Source organism: Mytilus trossulus, chromosome 11 (assembly GCF_036588685.1).
Source record: "Mytilus trossulus isolate FHL-02 chromosome 11, PNRI_Mtr1.1.1.hap1, whole genome shotgun sequence".
Classification (NCBI taxonomy): Eukaryota; Metazoa; Mollusca; class Bivalvia; order Mytilida; family Mytilidae; genus Mytilus; species Mytilus trossulus.
Window position 1 is genome coordinate 7630778 of NC_086383.1, and position 27009 is coordinate 7657786.

General features: G+C 32.0%; 2 protein-coding genes across 3 annotated transcripts in view; one reads left to right on the forward strand and one right to left on the reverse strand.

Annotated features, from left to right (window-relative positions):
• Positions 1-27009, forward strand: part of LOC134690683 (structural maintenance of chromosomes flexible hinge domain-containing protein 1-like) — an 82359-nt gene that overhangs the window by 44134 nt on the left and 11216 nt on the right. For both annotated transcript variants that reach the window (XM_063550680.1, XM_063550681.1), the window contains exons 22-39: positions 282-381; positions 1054-1126; positions 3108-3244; positions 4363-4497; positions 5382-5544; positions 6094-6161; positions 6670-6945; positions 7537-7617; positions 8365-8520; positions 11489-11614; positions 12499-12578; positions 13877-14034; positions 15217-15341; positions 16330-16385; positions 16934-17018; positions 18311-18442; positions 19271-19420; positions 20252-20384. In XM_063550680.1, the coding sequence (XP_063406750.1) occupies positions 282-381; positions 1054-1126; positions 3108-3244; positions 4363-4497; positions 5382-5544; positions 6094-6161; positions 6670-6945; positions 7537-7617; positions 8365-8520; positions 11489-11614; positions 12499-12578; positions 13877-14034; positions 15217-15341; positions 16330-16385; positions 16934-17018; positions 18311-18442; positions 19271-19420; positions 20252-20384 (2234 nt within the window). The remainder of the gene's footprint in view (positions 1-281; positions 382-1053; positions 1127-3107; positions 3245-4362; positions 4498-5381; positions 5545-6093; positions 6162-6669; positions 6946-7536; positions 7618-8364; positions 8521-11488; positions 11615-12498; positions 12579-13876; positions 14035-15216; positions 15342-16329; positions 16386-16933; positions 17019-18310; positions 18443-19270; positions 19421-20251; positions 20385-27009) is intronic.
• On the reverse strand, positions 21501-26373 carry LOC134690684 (leucine-rich repeat protein soc-2 homolog). Its single transcript, XM_063550682.1, has 5 exons — positions 26183-26373; positions 23737-25397; positions 22984-23176; positions 22032-22306; positions 21501-21615 (listed from the first exon to the last, which is right to left on the reverse strand). Exons 2-5 carry the CDS (start codon positions 25380-25382, stop codon positions 21525-21527), a joined length of 2205 nt encoding a protein of 734 aa, XP_063406752.1. The 5' UTR covers positions 25383-25397; positions 26183-26373; the 3' UTR covers positions 21501-21524.

The window sequence follows — 27009 nt, forward strand, 5'->3', positions numbered from 1 at the left end:
TGTCTAGCTAGGGATCACTTCTGTCATCTTTCGTCAATAAGGGATCTGTTTAATTAAGAGTGATAGAATTCAACCAAACAATTTACGACACATACAACAATCACTTTACTTTTATGATGTTAAAACATTTTCTCTTCGATGTAAACATTTTATGCTAATCTCAATGATGTCCAGTTAACAAATTTATTGCTTTCTCAATTTTTGTCCAATTCATTTGTTTGCTTAAAATTGTAGAACATTTTGAGAAGAAGTTTAATATTGATTGACATGTTTACTTTTAGTGAAATAGATATAAGCTACCAGTCAACCAAGGTCAAGGGGAGTAACTTACTCATCAATGGTTGTGTTGCAAAGGGCAATGTAGGAGAAAAATCTGGAAAGGTTTGTTATCAATCTCAATTTTGAATTTCTAAGAAAATAACGACAATTAAAAAATGTAGCCTGTGCACATGTATAATCAGTCAGTAATATCTTAATTATACACTTCAATATGGTGGTGATCACTCACAAAAAAAACTCTAAATTATTGTGTAAAATATAAATTGAAAATGGAAATGGGAAATGTGTCAAAAAGACAACAGCCAGACCAAAGAGCAGAAAACAGTTGTTAATGTAAACATTGAAAAATAAATGAAAACATGAGACTAATTATTGCAACGTCTTGAAAATTTCTATACAGTTATATGTTTCAGTTATATACGTATAAATGAAAACCTGGCAATAATTCTGAATTTAATTTTCAGGATAAAAAAAATCAAAGTGCTTGTGAGCACTGATGAGAGTAAAGATTGCATCCATTTGCATTGGGAACTCAAAATTAAACATTGTATTGTATCAATTATTTGAAAGCAAAACACTCACTAATTGTGTATATTTGTGTATATTATTGTAGTTTGTTAAATTACAATTATGGACATTGAAAAATGACACGCAAAACTTCATAACAGAATAGTTTATTACAGTTAGTACAAATTTACAACTAGTTAGATGAGTACCATTGAGTATGTAACTTGAGAAGAGAAAGTGAATTGAAGGTTTCAATGTTTATTTCAGAGTTTCAGTTTAACAGTCAAGATCAAACAGCTGGTAGAAGCATCTCAGACACTCAAGATCAGATTTCTACCAGGTATATTTTATATAAAAAAGAACACTCGATTTCTGTATCATATAGATTTGATGGTTATAGATTCTACCACTGCATCGAGTGTAATACAATATTTATCCACTCGAGACAGTTGAAAATTTAAAACGCGAGGCTTGACGGAGCGTTTTAAATATTTAAAATTTAATTGTCGAGAGTGGATAAATATTATATTACACGAGATTTGGTGGTGGAATCTGTTTCTCTAATGATTTTCTAACATTATGCAGGCAAACTTATTCCTTCTTTTCGAATGATCTGCAAAAAGATGTGTTCTTTCCATGTGACGTCATCAGGCATGATCGCCTTTTTATATGCTGTCACAATAGGAATTTCAGAGGAAATCAAGAAAATTTGACGTCATAATCAGATTTTAACCAATGAAGTACTGAGATCAAACAAACCACAAGTTGATTATTTTTTCAGGAAGACTGCTTTTTAGGTGACTAGGTAGGCAACACCAAACAATTTTAATTTTATTCTTGGCCTCATTAAGTTTGGGTCTAGGTTACAGTTAAGCCTACACAGCCACTTTTGCATAGGTACTATTTCTGTACTAAAAATTTGTAGTATCCTCTAGAAATTTAGGTACTACAGATTTTTGGTTACTACCGTTACATTTTCAGCATTTTAAAAGTTTTTCTACTTCAAATCTCTTTAAGTTATGATTTTCAAACATGGAATATTGTATTATTTCAGTACCAAAATATTTAGTGCAAATCAAGTACTGAACAATACAAGTACCTAAATATTACAATAGTTTTAAAGTAAAGAAATAGTACTAAATATAAAAAGTAAATTTCCAGTACAGCATTTTTGTCGAGCCTTCGACTTTAGTCGAAAAAGCGAGACTAAGCGATCCTACATTCCGTCGGCGTCGGCGTCGGCGGCGTCCACAAATATTCACTCTGTGGTTAAAGTTTTTGAAATTTTAATAACTTTCTTAAACTATACTGGATTTCTACCAAACTTGGACAGAAGCTTGTTTATGATCATAAGATAGTATTTAGAAGAAAATTTTGTAAAAATAAAATTTTATTTTTTCCCTATTTTACTTTTAAATGGACTTAGTTTTTTCTGCGGGGAAACATTACATTCACTCTGTGGTTAAAGTTTTTTAAATTTTAATAACTTTCTTAAGCTATCCTTGGTTTGTACCAAACTTGAACAGATGCTTGTTTATGATCATAAGATAGTATCCAGAAGCAAATTTTATAAAAAAATAAATCCATTTTTTCCGTATTTTACTTTAAATGGACTTAGTTTTTTCTGCGGGGAAACATTACATTCACTCTGTGGTTAAAGTTTTTAGAATTTTAATAACTTTCTTAAACTATCCTTGGTTTGTACCAAACTTGGACAGATGCTTGTTTATGATCATAAGATAGTATCCAGAGGCAAAATTTATAAAATAATAAATCCATTTATTCTGTATTTTACCTTTAAATGGACTTAGTTTTTCTGCAGGGAAACATGACATTCACTCTGTGGTAAAAGTTTTTAAAATTTGATTTACTTTCTTAAACTATCCTGGGTTTGTACCAAACTTGGACAGAAGCTTATTTATGATCATAAGTTAGTAAATTTTGTATAAAGATAACTCCATTTTTTCTGTATTTTACTTTTAAATTAACTTAGATTTTCTTCCAGTTAACATTACATACAGTCTGCAGTTAAAGTTCTCAACACATTTATTAGATTCATTAACTGTCCTAGATTTTTACCAAACTTGGACAGAACCTTCTTACAATCATAGGATAGTATCAAGAGGAATATTTTTATTGAATTTTTCCTCATTTTTGTTGAGCCTGCGATTTACAGCAAAAGTAGGCGAGACACTGGGTTCCGCGGAACCCTTACAAATTTTTTTAGTACAGAAATAGTACCTATGCAAAAGTAGCTGTGTAGACAGGATCCGGATGTTTGACAATCAGAATGTAATCATTTGAGTGTTTTTGTTTTGCAGGATCGCCTTCTCTTTTAGTCGTACCACATGACAAAGAAGTAGAAATAGAGAATGGTAGCCCTGTCACTTTTAACTTAGAAGTTCATGACAACTCTGGGAACATCACAAATGACGGGAAACTTATCTGTACTTGTAAGGTAGTGTATTATTTATTGTTTGATGATTATTGACTGGACCAGTGAACTTTATATATCTAGCTATGTTATGAATTATTAGCTTTTTGTAAGAAATTATCATCTGTAAAAAATTTGGTTGTTGAGCCTATTGACTTTCGTCAAAAAGCGAGACTAAGCGAGACTACATTCTGTGTGTCGTCGGCAGGGACGGCGTCCACAAATATTCACTCTGTGGTTAAAGTTTTTGAAATTTTAATAACTTTCTTAAACTATCCTGGATTTCTACCAAACTTGGACAGAAGCTTGTTTATGATCATAAGATAGTATCCAGAAGTTAATTTTGTAAAAAAATAAATCCATTTTTTCGTATTTTACTTTTAAATGGACTTAGTTTTTCTGTGGGGAAATATTACATTCACTCTGTGTTTAAAGTTTTTAAAATTTTTAATAACTTTCTTATACTATTTTGTATTTGAACCAAACTTGGACAGAAGCTTGTTTATTATCAAAAGCTAGTATCTAGAAGGAATTTTTGCTTTCTTCCTCCAGTTAACATTACATTCAGTGTGCAGTTAAAGTTTTTAAACATTTATTAGATTCATAAACTATCCTGGATTTTTACCGAACTTGGACAGAAGCTTCTAATGATCAAATGATTGTATCAATGGGAATAATTATTGATTTATTTCCTCATTTATGTTGAGCCTTTCATTAACAAAAGAGTAGGCGAGACACTGGGTTCCGCGGGACCCTTACAAATATTTTAATACCATACTCTATATTCTGTGGATTTATTAATATTGGTTAGTTATCAATTTTTGTAGATTTTGTGAGTATAGGGGAATCACAAATAAAGAATTACAAATTTTCTAAAGAAATTTGTGCAGACTTACTCGACCACAAAATTAAATATCCACAAATATGCAAGTTATCCTCAAACCACGAAAATTGGTACCCACGAAAATAATTGAATCCACAGTAATGAATTTCTATTTGTATCAAATATTTAATTCTCAGACATTGAAAGACAGCCAAGCTTTATGTAAAGAATTACAAGATATATAACAATTTTTGTTTGTCTTGTGTTAACGGAGTATCAAGCTTTATGTGTAAAATTTCTATCTGTATAAATTATTTAGTTCTCAGGTGTGAGTGGATTACCAAGCTACTCCTTAGACTGTTCTGCAGCAGGGTTTGGAAAGCTGACAGGAGAAACGATATCGTTAAAGAAACTTAAAGATTTCCAGATACTAACAGCTAAGATTGAACTACAAGTAAGTAAACAGGAATTTGCTGGATTTTAATGACCCACCTTAAATAGAAGAGGGGCAATGTGTTTTCTGGTGTGTGTGTCCATTTGTTCATCACTCATTTGTTTGTTTGTTTATTTGTCTGTTCATCAGCCTGTCCAGCTTCAGGTTAAAAGTTTTGGTCAAGGTAGTTTTTGATGATGTGATCTTTCTAATTAATGCTAAATTAGAGTTTTTGTCCCAATTTCATGTTCCACTGAACATATGAAATGATAGTGCAAGTGTACTAAGAACACAGTCTTGTTAAATGTTGGCATTCTTTAATGTTTATATGAGTACGTTTTGTTTTAAGCTGATTAAAATGCATATTGAATAAACTTTTTTTGTCGAGGTTTCTTTTAAAGTGAAAACTTTTTTAAAACAAATATGCATTAGACTTTAAAAACAAAGAATTATGAAATTAATTAAATTTTTAGAAGCATGTTTTTTGTATTATCTCCAAAGTTTGAAACAGAAATGTTTAAGGTTCAATGGTTGTTTATTGATTTATTTTATTTTGTCCATCATCCAACAAGACATTTACCTATGGCATGTTTTATAGCAAACCAAAAATTTTACTTAACCTACCAGTAGCTTCTACTATACTGGGAAGGCCTGTAATTCAACATTTTAGAATATTATATATTCTGGGTAATATTTTCAAAGATTTCAGCAAAACACTGTGATTGGCTTACAATGTAACAAACAATAAAATTCAACCAGTGACATTAAATTGTTTCTTTAATGGATAAGAACAATGAAATTACCCATGGACCTTTAGATTCTGATATTACAGATTGTTGATATATTTGTCCGTTTGCTTATAGTTGACTCATTTGCAGTCATACCACTATGTGTATTTATGACAGGGATATAAAGATGTTAAAGCTGTTGAAAGAAAAGTGAGGGTCTTACCGAGTGGAAGAGTATCCAGTATAGATGTTCATCACTTAAAAGACAATGGTAAAACAGTGGCATTGAAAGAAGGGGAGACAATTGCTGCAATTGCTGGACAGGTGATACAGGGTTTAAGTGAGTACAGCTAGTAAAAGTATTGACTTAAAGGGTGATGAAGTTTTGAGTGCATTCAGCCAGGACTAACAGTTATTAGATCTATAGTACATGGAAAAGCACTGCTTGAATTTAATAGAGATGTCAGCCAAAGGGTTCAATTGCTTTTGTATTCGAACGTGATGATTTAGACATATGGCCAGCATCAGCAGTATTAAGATATAATATGAATATTAGAACAATTCATTTTAGAAAACTAATGGCCTAATATATATAACATTACAAATTTATGAGAAACAGATATGACAGTTAAAACAACAACCACTGAACTACAGGCTCCTGGGACAGGCACATAAAGATTGTGAGGGGGTTAAATATTTTTGAAGGACTAACCCTCTGCAAACATGTCAGTAGGGTAAAAGAACACAAGAAAAAAGTATAAAAATCAGTGAAAATGGGCTCAACTCATATATAGCAGAATAGTTTTGTTTCAACAACTACATCTTATTTGCATATTCTTTTATTTGATCTTAGTATAATATTGTTTCAAACACCTATACTATATTTAAGGTTTTTCTCTGACTGATGAAGCTGGAAGAAAGGTTGAGATTGACGATTCCATTGCAGCAAAGATTAAAGTAAATAAAACTTCAAGATGAACAATTTTATACTTAAAAATCGGGAGATGTGGTATGATTGCCAATGAGACAACTATCCACTGACGTTAAAATGCAGTGGATGTAAGCTATCATAGGCAACTGTATGGCCTTTAATATTGAGAAAAACCAATAATGTAGGGTCAGCTTTTAAAGGCTCCAACATAAAAAAATATGCAACAATTCAATTGAGAAAACTTTATACAATGTAAAGATATTTTAAATGGTTTATTATTGCTACTTTCAGAATAAAAATAAAAATCACACAATTAATCCATCACTTAGATTTGATTTTTAAGTACAATCAGAATACGAATGAGGGGGAACAAAAAAGCCTATGAAAATGAAGTCTAAACTCTTTGAATAGTTGACATTTTTACTTGCACAGCAGCAATTGTAGATAAGTCACAGAGTTCAATAGAACCCTTGTCAAATGTTTGTCAAATTATAGGCTCCAGACGTAGTCATCCTACAAATCCTTATTTTCTAGGTAAATTGGACCCCAAAGACTCCTAAGGAGAAAGTAATACAAGGTCTACTACCAGATATCAGAGTTCCGGCCATCACGTCAGATGTCAAATACTGTCAGATATCTATACAGGACGGGTCAGGTGTGGACTTTAACTTCATTGTCAGTGGTAAACCTGCTGATCCAAACCAAATCAAATGTAAATGTGAGGGATTTAATGTGGTCAAGATTGGTGAAGTATTGGACGCTGAGATACATGTAAAGGTCAAGGACAGATTCGGGAATGAAATATCGGATGTGAGATTTACTTTGTTATTTAGATGAGAGTATTTCCAGAATTAATTGTTTGTTTTTTTGAAAATTTGATGGGTGATTTAAGTGAGGCCAAATTAAATAATATGTGTGTTTTCTATTACATCTATTACATAAAAAATAGGGTAGGTTCAATGGTAGGGAATTCTTTTATTATTTTACATTTCTTTTTACATTGAGTCTATGGGAGACAAATTCTGAGTTTAACAGTGCTTGTTGAAAAATGACCAACAAAACTTTAAGGTAGGCTATTTCTAAGCTTAAAATATAGGGTAGGTAGGGAAATAAGAAACGCACATTTTTTTTGATTTGGCATAAGCTTGCTTTGAACATTTAGAGGAAATGTCCAATTGAAATTTTATGCATGGTGGGGTCAAATAAAAAGTGCCTACTGACCACCACCCCACAAGTCAAGAAAAAAATTCTCAACAATTCTAACAATGTAAAAATTAAAATCACAAAAATACTGAACTCACAGGAAAACTCAAAATCGAATGAATAAAAACTTTCATATTCCTGACTTGGTACGTGCATTTACTTATGTATAACTGATTATAGGTTGTTCTTCTTTTCTAGTTGCCAAAGAATACAACAAGTGAATTTATAGTCACTGGTGAAGGACTGAACACCAATATCATTAAAGTTACACAGTCAAAGGTTAGTTAAATTAGAGAGGAAACATTACCTACCATAAATGTAGTGTAATATTGGTAATATATCTTTTTTTTTTCAGGTTCCTGAAATTTGGTTTTATACTTTGCACACTGTGAAGGGTTTTCACATCCAATACTTATTGTAGGGAATAGTTATTGTTTCTCAATTTTGAGTTCCAATTTTTTTTTTTTATCAAACTCTTCAAATCAAGAGCTATCTTTTCATTTTGAATATTTTATACATGCACTTTTGAGTTTTAATTTGTACTTTTAGTGACAGTTTATTGTTTAAAATTTTTCAATATATGTAGGAAGCACTCATATATATTTCAATTGAGTCAATTTTCCAAATCATTGTCATAATTTTATTTAACATCTTTGAAATTAATGTGTGTATTTATTATTGCTAATCCTTGACCAATAAAAAAATGCTAAATATTATTAATACAGGAATTGAAGTTAAAATTTTGGCATGATAGCCCAAGCTTAAATTTTGAAGTCCACATATATAGTCCTCACACCACATCTTCCTATATCTCTACACGAATAGCAAAAATTTAAGTAGCCCACACCAAATTTAAAGGGGCCATTGGGGAGTGGGACCTTGCTAATTTCAAACTCTGATTAATGTGATTGTAAACATTTATGAACGAAAACCACTTCTGAAAATGTAAATGCAAGTTTTAATTATTGGAAGCTTGTCACATTTTTCACAATAGTTTTTGAATTAACTGTATTTGATATTTTGTAGGGAACATTTGTAATTAAAGGTATACAATTTGAAGGTGTTACGATGGGTATAAAGGATGTGAAAGTCCAATGGAGAGAACACAGAGATTTTGTCAAGGTAGACGTGGCAGCAGGACCCCCAGCAAAGCTTATAGCACCTGGTTGGGACCTTAATCAGGTATGTTTTAGTATAAAAAGATGGTAACAACCCAACAATACAATCATAAAAATTACAAGTTCTATTCCTCAGTGGGTATAAATATAACGGAATCTGCAACATATTGGTATATGGTCTGACACATGACTTTTGACCTTGACATCATTTCCATTGTTTATTTTAAGTTTTTGTTTTTATTAGTGTGTAACATGATAAGGGGAAAATATGGGAAAAGTATTTTGTTATTGAATCAACTAAATATTCATAAGTATAGTTAGAAAAAAAATAACAACAAGGGGCGATTATTGTAAATTCAGAAATGATTGTGTACATTCATTATTGGGACTTTGTCATTTTAGACTAAAATGTGACTTAAATTTTTGCGATATTGAGAAAAATCCTGTTTAATTGGTATAAAAGATTTCAAAACAGGAGTTTAAGGTATTGCTATCATAACCCGGACACATTTTTTGAAATAATAAAAAACATTAATTTCTGAATTTACAGTACTGTAATAGTATCAGAGTGTCAAATACATTTAGGACCTATGTAAGAGAATTGGACACATGCTTGTAATTGATTTGCGGATGTGAGAAAAATGAAATTTATCTTGTGGACAATTTTTCAGTGAGTTGTATGAACAAATATTCAAACATCACGAATTGAAAATAAACATTTAATGAATGAAAATTGACAAAATATTACCTCCTGTTGATTCTTTATACACTTTATAAGATGCATCTTCGCTAGCCAAGGGTTACGATCCACTCCCGCTCTCTTCACCCTTGGCAAATAGAGCCAACATTTGTGATAACAATGTTGCGCCATCTATCGGTAGATAAAAATCACGCCCATTCCGAATATATTATTCTTGACCAATGGCAGCACTTCAACTCTTCAATTCGGAGGTAAAAACACGGTAGCGTCTAGATTCTACACACTTGGTAAAGCCGGAAACGAAAATATACGTCAACATTTATGCATTTGTGCATGAAACATAAACAGGAACTTCTTTTGGTTGATTAAAAACATTCAAGTTGTCACTAAATATAGTCGTATGTTTAGGGATGTAAAGACTTGTTCCACAATAAACACGTGGTAATTGTTTACAAACACTTTCTACATTTACACGTGATCATGTTATAGGCGCTTTTTGATTGGATGCAGCGAGTTGTGACTGCAACCAATGAAAATCCTTACCTTGTGTCTCTGAAATCTTATCTCAATCCGCCAAGGGTGAAGAGAGCGGGAGTGGATCGTAACCCTTGGCTAGCGAAGATGTATAAGATGATGACTGACTGTTTTACATCCAGAGGCAAATTAATATGCATATTAAAGATGAGAATATGTTAATCCTACTTTGTACTAGGCCAGATTTTTAATAAATACTCATCATAAATATCAAGAGTCTTGCTAATAAATGATTTAATTGATATGTTGGGCATTTAATGAACTGGGAGGAATAAAAAAAACAAATGATATTGATACCAACTTTCTTATATTTCAAGGAGTAATCTCAGCAATCAATTCTTATATTCAAAAAGGTATAATGTTGGGCATTTAATGAACTGTGAGGAATAAAAAAACAAATGATATTGATACCAACTTTCTTATATTTCAAGGAGTAATCTCAGCAATCAATTCTTATATTCAAAAAGTCCAAATTGAACTACCACTTAATTAAGATATAAAATTGAGAATGGAAATGGGGAATGTATCAAAGAGACAACAACCCAACCATAGACAAAACAACATCAGAAGGTCGCCAACAGGTCTTCAATGTAACGAGAAATTCCCACACCCGGAGGTGTCCTTCAGCTGGCTTATTTGGAAAACACAGATAAAAAGCAACATAAGAAACCTCATATTAAATATTATTTACTTAATATTATATATATAAAACAAAAATGCAATGTGGACAAGTAATTATTTTAGCCTTAAAAAATTCTCGTAATGAAAATATTTTAATGGAAAAAATTATATTTTATAAAAATAAACCGTTGCTAAGAGCACACTCCTACTTGAACTCCTGGCTCCAACTAATAGAATGACTTTACAGTTATGTTTTTATATGTTGTGATGTTATGCTATTGTTTCAGAAAAAGGGAGAAGGTTTGGGCCCATTAAAACGTTTAATCCCGCTGCAAATGTTTGCACCTGTCCTAAGTCAGGAATCTGATGTACAGTAGTTGTCGTTTGTTTATGTAATATATACGTGTTTCTCGTTTCTCGTTTGTTTATATAGATTAGACCGTTGGTTTTCCCGTTTGAATGGTTTTACACTAGTAATTTTGGGGCCCTTTATAGCTTGATGGTACAAGTTTGTTTAATTCTCTTGTAGCCTGTAACAGTACTCAATGATAATAAATTACCCAGAGCTTTGATGGTACAAGTTTGTTTAATTCTCTTGTAGCCTGTAACAGTACTAAATGATAACAAATTACCCAGAGCTTTGATGGTACAAGTTTGTTTAATTCTCTTTTAGCCTGTAACAATACTCAATGATAACAAATTACCCAGAGCTTTGATGGTACAAGTTTGTTTAATTCTCTTGTAGCCTGTAACAGTACTCAATGATAATAAATTACCCAGAGCTTTGATGGTACAAGTTTGTTTAATTCTCTTTTAGCCTGTAACAGTACTCAATGATAACAAATTACCCAGAGCTTTGATGGTACAAGTTTGTTTAATTCTCTTGTAGCCTGTAACAGTACTCAATGATAACAAATTACCCAGAGCTTTGATGGTACAAGTTTGTTTAATTCTCTTGTAGCCTGTTACAGTACTCAATGATAACAAATTACCCAGAGCTTTGATGGTACAAGTTTGTTTAATTCTCTTTTAGCCTGTAACAGTACTCAATGATAACAAGTTACCCAGAGCTTTAATGGTACAAGTTTGTTTAATTCTCTTGTAGCCTGTTACAGTACTCAATGATAACAAATTACCCAGAGCTTTGATGGTACAAGTTTGTTTAATTCTCTTGTAGCCTGTAACAGTACTCAATGATAATAAATTACCCAGAGCTTTGATGGTACAAGTTTGTGATGTCAATGGAAATCACTGTAGAATTCCTGATTTAAAAATACAGATAGCTAAAGATCCAAAGATTAAGGTATGTATGTAACAGAGACTAATTTTCCAAAAAATCTCACAATAAAAAAATAAAGCCTCTGCTGAACATAGAAATGTGATAGTGCAATTACTCCATGATATTCTCAATGCACATTTTCCTTGTAATGCTTTAATGTTCAATTTTTAAAAATAGTCTTCAAACATTTTTGTCATCGGCTAAATAAGAAATGACAAAATTTTATAAATTTTAACATACAAATTACATTTGTTAACTCTTCACTGAGTAAATGAGTTTAAACCCTGCCTCAGCAAAGTGTATTTGACTGCTATCTTACAGCTGAATGCATATAGTGTGTAGGTATAGGTAATATGATTGGTATGCTTGCTTTCTAACTGAACCATGAAGTTATTATTAGATTATGTAAACTACCCTCCTTTAAGAGTAGACTGATTGGACAGATATTCAATCCATCTGTCTGTATGACTAGACTACTCTGAAAAGGAGGGTAGTATACCTAACCTTATAATGACTTCATAGTTCAGCTAACAAACAAGCTAACCAAAGATCCTACCTTAACCTACACATTCTGCTGTGACTAGGATTGCTATTCTTCCTATCAAAAGTTGTGGTCTCTCAAGGTTCTCCAGTTTTCTACGCTTATACAAATGACTGCCACGATATAGCATGTAGTGAAATTGGTGTATAATTTAACCATTGAATGATTTTACGCCTATTTTCCAGCTGATGCCAGCACCATCCATGATGAAGACTAACCCTGAAGGATCAGTCAACTTTGGTATATTATTTGTATCAGATTTTGTCTATTTCACAGCTGATGCCAGCACCATCTATGATGAAGACTAACCCAGAAGGATCTGTCAACTTTGGTATATTATTTGTATCAGATTTTGTCTATATTACAGCTGATGCCAGCACCATCTATGATGAAGACTAACCCAGAAGGATCTGTCAACTTTGGTGTATTATTTGTATCAGGAACAAGGTAAACAAAAATAGAATGGTCTTTGTTACTGTGAATTCATTATTATTCGTTGGATACCAAATTTCATGGTTTTGGTGGGTACAGGTGAACCATGAATTTAAATGTTCAACTAAATGCAAAGGAGTAGGGGCAATAAGGCCCTTATTTGGCCCAAAAATTACTGTAAATTTAAAAGTTATCATACATATTCTTAAATTAATTAAAACTTTACTAAGGTTCAAGGTATTCAGAAAAGCAAAACAAATATGACCTTTAACAAGTTACCATGGCAACAAATCATGACTTAATTTGCATAGTTTGTAAAATTTCGTGATTTTACCTGTTTTTCATCAAATTTTTTGGTACATTTTAGATTGAAAAAGTATGTTCGCACCCAAGAAACAACTTTATATTTTGTGAAATTATGTAAATAGTTATAATAAAGCTTCTGTTAGATTATTTTGTTGTTTCTCGGCTGCACACGATCTTTCCATAACAGAAATAAAGATAGAAAATTGCATTAATTATGTATTTTTCATCGTTTTTGTGAAAACCGTACATATCATGACGTAATTGTGACGTCATCAGATAAAAATCTTTATGTTTTTCATTTATATTTCTTCACCCTTTGCATTTCTAAACATTATATGCTCATTTGAAATAGTTATCAAACATTTTATTTTCTTGGGCCAAAATCAGGCCTTAATGCCCCTACTCCTTTCTATTAGGTTAGATGCAGACTTAGACAAAACCATGAAATCACGTAGCCATAAAAAGGCAAGTTTCCAACAATCCACAAAAATTGGTTCCAACGAAAATAAATGAATCCACAGTATAATCATTATTGTAATTCAAGGCAGTACTGTCAAATGACTGTACAGTTATATACTCCACTTTATTATTCCCCTCTTGAAAGTCCGTCAGTCCGTTCCATGAATATTTCTTGTCACATCTTTCTCAGGAACTAAATGACAAGGATTTCTGAAAAAAATCAGTATCACCAGTAAACAGTAGCTCACAGTTTCACTTGTTATTTTTGAAAATATTGTGACCAATAATAATATATGAAAACTCACTTTGATATCTGAAACATACATCTGAACACAAAATTATTTTAATCTTGCATTTTTGTCAATACTTTAAAAAATTGCAATAATACATGAGTACAATATTTTTTGAACTTACAATATTTTCAATAGAATGTAATGGTATGTTTACATGACATTGCAATTGTATAAATATATCATCAGTAACTCAAATATGTTTGATGGCTGACACTCAATCTACATCAATCCTTCAAATATTTTTTTATATTTCAGGGGGACGTACGAAATAGAACCTAAAGCTATGAACAGCAATCCACCAATACAAAGCTTTAAGATCACGATAGAGATACAGCCTGATGCCACAAAACCTGTTGAGATGAAGGTCAACTCTGGACACAAGTTTGTTTTTAATGTTGGAGATAAATTACCTGGTATATACCACTTGATTGATTTTATTGTGATTGTTTAACAATAAACAAGCATCCCAGATTAATTATTACACTTTCGGGTATTGCTTCTTACATGGTATTCAAACAATACTACAGTCAAATCTGAGTAAATCGGACCCTGAATAAACCAGTTTCCTGTCCATTCCGGCAGAAAATTAAAGTCCTGTTTTTTTTCCTTCAGAGTCTTTGTTAAAATACCCCTTGTAAACCGGACCCTGTGTATTCCAAAGTCCTGTCTCATGTTGCAGCCCCATACTCTTAATAACATCAATTATTACCTGTCAAAATTTAAACAGGTTTGTCTAATTAATTTTTATTGATTGATATGTAATCAAAACATATTTGTTTATACAATATGATTCAATATGACTTTTCAGGATAATCAATTAGCACAGCCAGTTGTTAAACTGTGAGAACTTGCAATCGTACAGTAGTGAGCTGTATTATGTATTGAAACAATATAAACATGTTAATTAAACTAAAAGACACGCAGAATAGATCTCGGATTGAATTAACGTAGTAACTTTTTTTTTTTCAAATCGCAGAGTAAGACATGTACATCGTGTTTTTGAAATTCTTGGTTCCCTGTTATGAACCCCTAATCTAAATGACCCTGATAATGAAGAACTCCCTGGTGAAAACATTCAATGGACAGTGTACACTGTACGATAATGTTTTGATCGTGATGAAATTTCGTTTGATAATATTCTGGCTTCCATATCTGCAATACCAACTTTGGAAATTAACGATCATGAAAGTAAAACGAAACCCTCGTGTTACAATCCAAACAACGTGAGTATTATGATGCAAATGAAAAACAAAGTGAAAGTAAAATTGACAAGTCGGAAACTGATGCTATCGAGGTCTATTTGACATACGAGGATATGTAAAACAGGGTTAGAATATCATTATTTTAGATTTGAGGAACAACCCCTTTCTAAAACTTTTATAGTCAATGGATACGAAGATTCAAAACAACGCTCTTGCGAAGTTATTACATTATTGCTTTTTTTGTATTTTAATTTATTTGTTTATTCCTTTATTTTGTAATTTACAATCAGACAGAACTTTTACATGCACTACATAGGAGTCACAATTCATTAACTTCCGGTCAAAGTGGAAGTGGAAACATTTACGATATACATTAAATTGATTGTTTTGTAGATATTTCTGTTGGTATTATTGCTGAAGATGGAAACAAAATGTCCAATGCTAAACACTCCAGTTTGTCAATGAAGTTATGGAAAGTAGACAACAGATCAAAGAGTAATAATACACCAGCATCCAGGGTAAGGGAATAAGGGATACTAATGCATTCTGGGTAATAGTTTGTCAATGAAGTTATTGAAAATAGACAACAGATCTAAGAGTTATAATACACCAGAATCCAGGGTAAGGGACAAAGGAATACTAATGCATTCTGGGTAATAGCTTGTCAATGAAGTTATGGAAAGTAGACAACAGATCAAAGAGTAATAACACACCAGCATCTAGGGTAAGGGAATAAGGGATACTAATGCATTCTGGGTAATAGTTTGTCAACGAAGTTATGGAAAGTAGACAACAGATCAAAGAGTAATACCACACCAGCATCTAGGGTAAGGGAATAAGGGATACTAATGCATTCTGGGTAATAGTTTGTCAATGAAGTTATGGAAAGTAGACAACAGATCTAAGAGTAATAATACACCAGCATCTAGGGTAAGGGAATTAGGGATAAATTCAAAATCTAATGCATTCTGGGTAATATTTTCAAAAGCATACACCAAAACATTGGAATTGTCAAAAACATTCTGAACATTGAAAATTCAACCAATGACGAAATATTGTTTTTATTTTGGTGTACCAATGATATTACCCAAAAGATTCTAAAAAGGCGAATTTAGGCTTGTCCACATTCTTCATCTAGCTTGTTTCGGCTGAAGATCCTTCATGAAAGAGATATGTTAAACAATGATTAAAGTTTTAAAGTTGTAGTCTAGTGATATTTATTATAAAGAACATATTTTCGGTACACTCTCACCATATTTATTTTCATTTACATGTGCTTTTCCAACTTTTGTTTTAAACATACACAATTTTCTAATTTATTTATTTTTTGTGATTTTGACTGGTTTTAACACCTGCTTAGTGTTCTAGAATCATTTTCAAGCAGTTTCATTTGACCTTGACCTTGACTTTGACACCTTTAATAGTAAAACTATGTTTAACTTCCTTCCTGCTATGTGGACAGCTCTCTTTATTTAAATAGTGATTATAGTACAATATAAATTTTAGGCCACATCATACAGTCCAGAAGTTGTTAAAAATAGTCCAGGGGAATTTGTATTCAGGTAAGTGTGCAGGTTAGGATTATTGTATCATTATAAATGTGGTCTTCATTTGGAGTATTCAGCCTTTGTTGAATTAAAATGAATTTGATGTAAAAGGAAAACATTGGAAAGAAATTCTTTGTATATTCTGGTCAAAGGTCACGGTTTCAGCTTCTCAAATAAGTTTGAAAAATTTAGAAATACTAGTCAAGTTCACTTTCAACTGTACAGTCCATGCAAGGAATGACTTTAATATATTTCTGTCTATTTGAAATAGCATAAAAAATGTGATGCACACTGAATAACCAACATAGCAGGTTACTTAAAAGTTTGCACCACACTTTTAAGGTTATTTGGAATAGACAGAAAAAATGTGACAGTCATTCCTTATAAATTAATCCTCAATTCAATTTTTAAGGAGTAAATTTTGAAAAAAAACCCAGTGAAGTTATGTCTATGAGCTGATAGACAGAACGCTTTCAGCCAATCAGAAGCTTGTTACATCCAAAATAAAATTATTAGAAGATATATACCTTTCCAATTACTACATATTTTTTTATTCTTTTTAGAGATAAAAAATTTCCAGAACAAGCAGGAGAATATAATGTTCTTATTACCTATTATGATGGCAAACATGAACTCTTTAGTAATGTGGTAAGTAATGATGAATCATGGGAAATACAAGCTCTTTAAGTAATGTGGTAAGTAATGATGAATCATGGGAAATATGAACTCTTTAGTAATGTGGTAAGTAATGATGAATCATGGGAAATACAAGCTCTTTAAGTAATGTGGTAAGTAATGATGAATCATGGGAAATATGAACTCTTTAGTAATGTGGTAAGTATTAGTAATGATGAATCATGGGAAGTATGAACTAGTAAGTAACATGGTTAGTAATAATGAATCATGGGAAATATGAACTCTTTAGTAATGTGGTAAGTAATGATGAATCATGGGAAACAAAAACTCTTTAGTAATGTGGTAAGTAATGATGAATCATGGGAAACAAAAACTCTTTAGTAATGTGGTAAGTAATGATGAAACATGGGAAATATGAACTCTTCACTAACATGGTAAGTAATGATGAATCATGGGAAATATTAGCTCTTTAGTAACGTGGTTAGTAAAGATGAATCATGGGAAATGTAAACTCTCATAAAGTAACATGGCAAATAATGATGACTCATGGGAAACATGAACTCTTTAGTAACGTGGTAAGTAATGATGAATCTTGGGCAGGCTGAGCCCTACAGTAACATGGTGAGTAAAGTTGGATGATGGGGAAACTAGAATTAAGCTAAAATTTCATCCATGCATAAGAATATAGACTTGTTGAAAAAAAAAGATAAATATATTGTTAGTGCAATTGAAATTTATTGAAAATCACATTATTTTTCCAAACTTTTCCATTGTGTCAGAATAAGGGATGACATCAAAAAATCAATGAAGGATAAAAAACTTAATTCAAATAGTTTGGGGGTGGTGGTCAAAATAGCTGCAAGTTTTGGTTCAATAAAAAAATTGATTTCTATATATATCCTTATTGGTCGAACAATTTTTCCAAAATTAAGTTAAGAGGGGGGTAGGGGGGTCAGTGAAAAAACTATATGAATTAAGTTTTTAATCATACATTGAACTTTTGATGTCGTCCTTTAGGATATGTTGCACTTTTCTAAATAATAAAAACAACACAATAATTTCTGAATTTACATTATTACTACAATAAGAAAATACAGTGTCTTGTCCTATGGTCTTTGGTAGATTGTTTTCTCATTGGCAATCATACCACATCTTATTGCTATGCCATACTTAGACTTACTGTATGGCTTTGTTATGAAGACACCTTCAAAAAGATTTATAGGATTTTTAAAGAATATAATCATTTTAATAATACATTGATTTAGTTTTTTTTTCTGAATAAAAGTTATTTTTGTATATTTCAGCTTAACTTCACACTAAATCCTGGAAAACCAACACAGTTATGTCCCTTGGAACTACCTGGTACCCCAACTGTATCTAACACACGTAATCCACAGTCAAGGATTTTAATTAGAAATACACAATTTCAGCTAGTGGTAAGTTCTTGATAGAGGGTTGTTGCTCACAAGGAAGCTATAAAATCAAGAGTTCCAAATGGTGAAGTTGCAATCCTCTCATTGTAAATTTTACGGACGCCATCACGAGTTGGTTAATGGTTATGGAATAACCGTTTCACAAATGATATCAGATATGTTTCTTAGGCCGTAACTACGATCCGCTTCCCTTTCATGAATGTGATCTACCGAATTAGACTATTTACCGGATTCGTTATCACATAAGCAACACGAGGGTGCCACATGTGGAGCAGGATCTGCTTACCCTTCCGGAGCACCTGAGATCACCCCTAGTTTTTGGGGTTTGTGTTGTTTTTTCTTTACTTTTCTATGTTGTGTTATGTGTACTATTGTTTGTCTGTTTGTCTTTTTCAATTTTAGCCATGGCGTTGTCAGTTTATTTTCAATTTATTAGTTTGACTGTCCCTCTGGTATCTTTCGTCCCTCTTTTACAAGGGTAATATTTTTTCCTTAGTGTTATCCCACAGATCATGATACATAGTGCCATGCCATATACAATACATGACATGTACGATAAAAAAAAAAAAGAATAGTTCATTAATTGCTGTATATCAAAAAGTAAAGCAACAAAAGTTTGGAAGTCTGAGGAAAATTGAAAATGGAAAGTCCTTTACCAATTATGTTCCAATGAGGCCTTTGGACTACAACTAGAATTGTTCTGTTGAAGAAACATTAACATTACAAAACATTTCAAAGAAATTTACAAATTAAAACGTTACAATTATTATAGGCATATATTTGGTAAAAATAAATATAATAGATAATTTAATTTCAAATTTATTATTTTAGGATGATTCTAGTAATTTTGCTGGATATGGCTATAATGGGACATTAAAACTGGAGATTCTTGGAGAACCAGGGGAGAAGGAATTACCATGTTTTGTTGGCGGTGTTAAACATGTGGAATTTAAGTTCATCAATGGGGAGTGTAGTGTTTCCGTAAGTATATAATAGAGAAAGAAGTGATAATAGTTGCCATTAGTATTTATGACAAAATTTCTTCATTTTCCTTGTTTTACGTGAACTTTAAGGTATGTATTAAAAGTATGTGTGCACCCAAGAAACAGCTTAATCTTGATGAGATTATGTAATTTGATACTGTAAGTTCAGAAATTATTGCGTGCTTTTATTATTGCGATTTTGTCTTTCTAGACTAATATGCAATTTTAATTTTTGCGATATTGAGAAAAAATCCTATTAAAGTCATATACTAAATTTCAAAATGCAAGTTTAAATTGTTGTGATTTAACCCTGTCACAATTTTGCGCAATAATAAAAGCATCACAATGATTTCTGAATTTACAGTAAGATAAAGCTTTAAAATTATTAAGTTGTTTCTTGAATTCACAAGATGTTTACTTAAAGGGCAGTTTCTTAATTTCTCTTGTACTTTTATTGTATAAAAACACTTGTGTCTTGTTGAGATTTCATAGTGCCTTCTGTAGGTGCTTCATGCCTTTTATGGAACAGTCCTTTAGAGAGCCTTGTTTCAGACTAACTGTTAGTGACTTGGTCTCCTTTTAAAAAAAAAGTTCTGTACTACAGTACATTAACAAATGTAAGGCAGATTTCAAGGCGAGTTAAGAATAATTGCTCCAAGTAGCCTCTTGTTTTTGATTCTTCTGGTTTACTTTTATTTAAATTTAAAAATCCAAAGGTTTCACAATTATCCAAACCATTTTGTGAAAATACCTTTTTAAGAGATGAAGATATTTATTTCTTTGTACATTTGAAAAAGAGGAGTATAAACACTTTTAATCTTGATTGTAGAATGTGATGCTACAGGAGAATTCATCAGGCAGAGATGGTGCTGAATATACACTGAAATGTCAACTGATTTGTGACAAACTACCAAAGAATCATGCAATACCACCATATAACATTACATTTCTGTTCTATAATGGTAAGTCTAACCATGCAATACCACCATATAACATTACATTTCTGTTTTATAATGGTAAGTCCCTAAATTTTTGACAAGTATTTCATAACAAGTGAGAATGGAAACCGTCTAAAAATTAACCAAAATGCTGGAATTTTGAAGATTTCAGTAATTTAGCATGACGTAATGATGCTAGAACGTCATATTTGTGCATTGTATTGTCAAAAACAGCTCATATTTATGTAGCAGAAGCATTTTACTTTCCAAAATATAGCTTAAAGATTAAATTTTCACAATTTTCTAAAACTGCTATATTTTGGGGCCAAAAAGGGGTCTTACTGAACCTACTCCTTTGCAGACATTGTACCAGTCTGCACCCTTAGCCAGTAGTCTGATGCCCTAAGTTTTGAAATTTAGTCTCCGGACTAGTAGATGAAAAAGTTTTTGGAGCAGACTGTAATACCAAACAGTATGATGTCATAAGTCTGCTTCTGTTGTAAAACATCAAATGTTTTTAAGCTGTGTGTATACTTCAGAATGATATCAAGAATATTTTCAGTCGAAAGATGTGAGACAGAGTTTTAGATTCTTTTGTTAAATTCAGTTAAATCACAATTGACTACTGTAAATTCAGAAATTATTGCGAGGTTTTTATTTTTGCGAATAAGGCGACAGAGTCGTAAACGCAATAATTCAAACTCGCATTTTGTAATATTTTAACTGAATAAAGCATGACTTTTCCCAAAATCGTAAAAATTAAAATCGCATTTAAGTTGAAATTGACAACATCGCAAAAATAAATGCACGCAATAATTTCTGAATTTACAGTATATAAAATCTTCTGTTAAATTCAGTAATATCATAATTAACTGTACAGACTTATTGGTCAAATTCTGTAAACATATTCTTCCCTCTATTCACATCAAATCACAATCGACTATACAGATTCTTTTCTTCAGTTCTGATAAATAACAATTGACTTTTCTACAGATTTATTTGTTAAATTGAGTGTAATCACAGTTGACTAAACAGTATACAGACTTTTCTATCAAATTCAGTTATATCACAATTAACTATACAGATCTTGCATTTAATTTCAGTTAAATTGCAATTGACTGTACATATTCTTCTGTTAAATTGAGTTTTATAAATGACAAGTGACTATACAGATTGTTCTATGACTTTCAGTAACATCTCCATAGATTTGCAAGCTTTGTATTTACATTTTGCCTGGGTTATCACAGCTACTTTTCTGTAAAGAGATAAAAAATGGACACATTGAAGATTAGACTGTTGCATCTAAGGGCAAAACTTTGAACAAAATCAGACAAGAAATAAGAGCCTTTGTACAAGGCTATGAAACAGGAATAATGGACACATCGAAGATTAGACTTGTTTCTAATAGCCAAACGTTGAACAAATCCTGATAAGAAATAAAATACCCTTGTACAAGGCTATGAAACATTAATAATAGATAAAGGGGAGATTTAACAATTCAGTCTAAGGACCAAACTAGGAACAAAACTTATACAGAAGTAAGAGCTTTGTACAAGTTCATGAAATGTGAAAAATGCAAACATTGAAGATCAGTTTGCTTCTAATGGCCAAACTTTGAACAAAACCAGACAAGAAAATATTTGCATATACTGTTATTTGTACAATATTTACCCTGTTAGTTGCCAAGCATTTAGAGTGATATATCCATGTCTCTGTCTGTGACCACTTGATGTGGGTATGCATGAGTTATCTTCCCTGATTGTCAGTAGAATTAAATGTCCATGTGATGTTTGTTTTGGTGAAGGTATTGTCATGGTTACTAGATGGTTGAAGTCTGTATCTTTGTTAGCCTTGAGGAAGACAATAGGTCCAACAGACAAGAGGTTAGCAATGATTGTATTGTCTTCTCTAAGGTTACTTAACATCTCTTTCTCAACCTTGATTATCTGTAAAATAGGCATGCAATGATTTGTATTATAAACTGTGTTTTCGAAAGGAAAAATCAAGTTATTAAATTATTGAAGCAAGGTGGACAAACATGTTGGCCTAAAGTTTCTTTGCAATTACTTGTGAACAACTAGACTTCCATTTCAAATTTAAAAATGTTGATACTATTGACAAAGTGAAGCTATTGATGATTTTCACTTTACCTGGTTAGTAGATGGTCCTAGATAAATTGAAAAAGTGCACTTTATGTTGTTTCCATTTAAAAATGTAATGGTATTAAAATTATCATATGTTGTCACTGATGACAAAATTGAGGTCAAGTTAAAAATGGTTGATTTACTTTTTTCGATTCAGTAGTTTTGGTATTTTCCATATAAGAAAAAGTTGATTCCATGAAATTTGAACCACTTAACTAATGCTTTTAAAATTTGTAGGAATTTATATTTAGACTATCATGTATAAATATAGGACTAATGAGTTTAGTATGGCTTCCATAATGACTTAACTGATATATATATTTATTTAGGGGCCAGCTGAAGGACAACACTGGCGCATGAGATTCTCGCTGCATTGAAGACATATTGGTGGCCTTCGGCTGTTGTTGGCTCTATGGTCAGGTTGTTGTCTCTTTGACACATTCCCCATTTCCATTCTCAATTTTAATATAGGGACATACCTTAAGACTAGCATGTAATGTTCCACTAATTGACTTTGGAGGTATAGATATGGACATGTTAGGTTCAACTGCTGATATGAAGTTGCCCCCAGCCTCAGTGACAGAGAAACTCTCAGTTCTTGAGAGAACAATTCCCATTACATTGTGACTGGATCTGTTCTCATTAAAGTCCCAGATACTGCTAGTTACTGTCCTGAAATAAAAAGGTAGAACATGTAAGTGAGGTGGACCTCAGTGACAGAGAAACTCTCAGTTCGTGAGGAAATAATGGCCATAATTAATACATTGTGGCTTGTTTTGTTCTAGTTTAAGGCCAAGATACTGCTAGTTACTGTCCTGTATTGAAAAAGTTGTAACATGTTAGTGTTTGTGGGACTCAGTGACAGATAAACTCTCAGGTGAAAACTTGACTTGATAGAGAGTGATTATTCCCGTAAAGTAAACTTGACTATGTGTTATGGGCTTAGCGCATTGTTAAAGGCAGGACGGTAACATATAGTATTAATTTTTGTGTTATTTGGTCTCTTGTGGAGAGTTGTCTCATTGGCAGTCATACCACATCTATAGATATAACTGACCTGTCTGATAGGGAGATATTAGATGGGTTTCTGAAATCTTGATTTAAAAACTAAGGGAGACAGATTTATATAAGTTTTTCTTGTTTCCGAATCCCTGTATTTCATATTGTATAATTATTTTTGTGCACTTTTTGAAATAAAATATTGTTTAAACTAAAAACTAGATGTAACTGACCTGCCCGACAGAGAGATATTAGATGGGTCTCTAAAATCTTGATTTAGGAAGGTCTCTAACTGGTTTAATATTCCAAACAGGTCATCTTCTGTCTTGGAGGTAACAATACTGTGCCCAGCATCACTCTTGTTACCTCGAATAAAATGGTTCTGTAAGGTCAAGGACGAACAGTCATCAGAAAAGTCTTCCGATTTTCGTCGAATTATAACTGATCCGTAATTGTTATCCAGTAATTTTCTCGAGAATCCATTCTGCAACAGTTCATCTAGGTCATGTGATTCATAAAACATTGATTTCTGAGAATGTTTTGGTGTTGAACCAATCATAGATAACTGATGCATTGTTTGTAATCTTGAACTTGATATTTTTTGCTTGTGAGCACTTTTTGCTTTACGGAAATGAGTATGTTCAGGATTATCTTTGTTCTTTAGTCTGACTTGATGACTTATATTATTGCCAATCAGATTGAAGTAGTCCAGCTTCTTCATTTTGTCAATTATAGTTGGAAAACCGGAGAGAACATTGTCACCTAGATCTAAATACTTCAGCTTTTTTAGTTGTACAATGTCCTTAGAAACACTGGTGATTTTGTTACTATTCAGATTCAATGTTTCCAGTCTAGCAATATTGTAAACTCCCAGTGGCATACTCTCTAGATTGTTCTTTTTCAGATTTAAATATTTCAGTCTTCGACTGTTGACCACAGATAAAGTTGTAAGTTGATTGGATGCTATATTTAGATACTGCATCTGAACAAACCCATCGGGGAATGATGTAATGTGATTCCCCTGAATATGTAAAACCTGGAGTCCTTGTAAACAGGTCAGGTGATGGGACACATGTTTTAACTGGTTCCCTGCTAAATTCAGATATCTCAGTTCACTTAGACTATAAATAGCTGTTGGAATACTTTCAAAACGGTTGTAGGATAAATTGAGTTCCCTCAGATTTGTAAGAGCTTCAAAATCAGGTGCAAGGCTTTGTAAATTGTTTCCACGGCAATTGAGAACTTTGAGTGAACGCAGATTACAGACTGGTATTGGCACTTGATCAAAACGATTGTTTGCCAGATTTAAATATTTGAGCTTTCGTAATCCTTGAATTGTAAAAGGGAGATAACACAGATTGTTGCTATGAAGATCAAGATCTTTTAATATGGTCATGTGACCAATGTCATGTGGTAAAGTTTCAAATTGATTTTGACCTAGTTTGAGTGTTTGTAAGACTCGTAATGACCCCAGATTCTGTGGAAGACTTGTTAATTTGTTATGTGTTAAATCTAACATTATCAGATGTGTCAGATTTGTGATCGTCTCAGGCAGATGTGTTAACAGGTTATTGGCTACCAGAAGAAACTTCAGTGTTCGAATCCGTGCGAGGGAACTTGGCAAGTCATCTAATGCATTATGGGACAGATTCAGGACTTCAAGTCTGTTGAACTGAGACACTTCCTGTGGGACGACTGTTAAAAGCTGCTTGCTCAGATTTAATTCTGTGTAACCCTGAGGATTCCTGAACACGGAGTAAATTGGATGGTTGGTTTGAGAACGTGTGGCTGACCTAGATTTAGAACGTAACTGATTCTCATTGGGTTGCCTCCCTTTTCTCCTACTCCATGAATCATATCCTGAGCTGGCAACCGACATCTTATGGTGTTAAATCTGTAATATAAACATTGATTGGATTGTTTAGAAAAAGCTAGGACAAAGGGCTATGCATATTAAAGGCCAAAAATTTATAATTTGAATTTTAAATTAATTGTTGTCTTTTGATATTTATATTTGATTTGCAAGGTCAAATATATTCTATTGAAAAAACTTTTACAAGTGTTATTTCCCCCTGTAATAACATTAACATGACTATTGATACACAGTTTTCCATTCTGACAATAAATAAATCTTCAGTGATGCTAAAACTTCAAAATCTAAAAAGAATAAAGAGCTTATTAACCAAAAAGGACAAAACGTTTAGCCAAAATCAGTCAAGGAATTATATCTTTGCAATCAACGAGGGAGATATATTCCTTAAAAACAACAAAAGACCTAATTATGACGAAATAAATATACTGCAGACAATTCTGCACCTTTCACCAGATGTAGTTTATTAAAAATCAAGCATAAATGTCTTTACAATATTCAAAAAAATAATTAAACTTAAAAATATATATACTGTAGATTCAATACAGTATTATTTGAGGGGTACAAATATTTTATGATATCATGGTATAGTAAACAACTATTTTAAAATGTTTAAAGGAGTATCCATGTGAGCTAAATTTGACAAAACTAGGAAATCAAATATCCATTGAAATACAAGCTTTTCTTTATCCATGAAAATCGGTACACAACCAAAATAAATGAATCCACAGTATTATAATAAATAAGAAATATAAAGAAAACATTGAATGTGAAAATTACTTATCATATAGCACTGTATTTAATCTCACCTTCTTTTACAGTGATCCCCAGGTTCTTAGAACATGTGGAAGGCACTTTCTTAGCTGTATAAGAAACTTTGTCCATTAACAATTATAATCCCCAATTTCTGCGAGTTATGTTACTCTTTGTAAGCCATCCTGTATTTCCTTCACATAAAAAAATCATCTCTTTTTACAACAGAAACAAGTAGATTTATTAACAATATAGATGGTATTTTTCTATCTTTATTAAATAATAAATGAAAATAAACACCTTTTCAAGACTTTAATTGGTTTACCTGTACTTGTATAATCAGCAGGGAGTTGTTAAATCAATAAACTTAACGTGATTAAAACAATAAAAACATTGAATTATTAATGAATGTAGTGTTAAAAGAATACACAGCTGAGTTATTGATCAATCTTTATTTTAAATATTTCCTTTCATATATTACTGTTATAGTGTGACTTAGGTGTTTGACCCTAGGCCTCTTTTGCAGTATTAGTAAAACATAGCTATTAAGCTATCTAATGACTATTTTTACGGCCAGATGTTTTTTCTACTTCCCAAGCTTAAGACTCACATGTGAACCATTTTGAGCTTACATTAAAGAAAACTATTATTTCACACTCTGTCCTAATTGCAGTGTGCATTATTTCTGTTTTGAAGAAATTTAAGACAACTGATGTCCAGAAGTAAGAAATTTAAATGCTGAAGTAAATGTTTATTATATGATTTGGACATTACTTTGATTTATATGAAAATAAGAAGATGTGGTATGATTGGCAATGAGAAGCAAGAGACCAAATGACACAAAAAATAATAACTATATGTCACCTTATGACCTTGAACAATG

What these genes read in the sequence shown, in the direction of transcription:
- LOC134690684 (XM_063550682.1), bottom strand. Translation starts at nt 25,382, where the DNA reads ATGTCGGTTGCCAGCTCAGGATATGATTCATGGAGTAGGAGAAAAGGG. An exon ending in CATTACATGCTAGTCTTAAG is followed by an intron (nt 22,307 to 22,983) that starts GTATGTCCCTAT and finishes CCTATTTTACAG; the next exon opens with ATAATCAAGGTTGAGAAAGA. An exon ending in AATGCTTGGCAACTAACAGG is followed by an intron (nt 21,616 to 22,031) that starts GTAAATATTGTA and finishes ATCTCTTTACAG; the next exon opens with AAAAGTAGCTGTGATAACCC.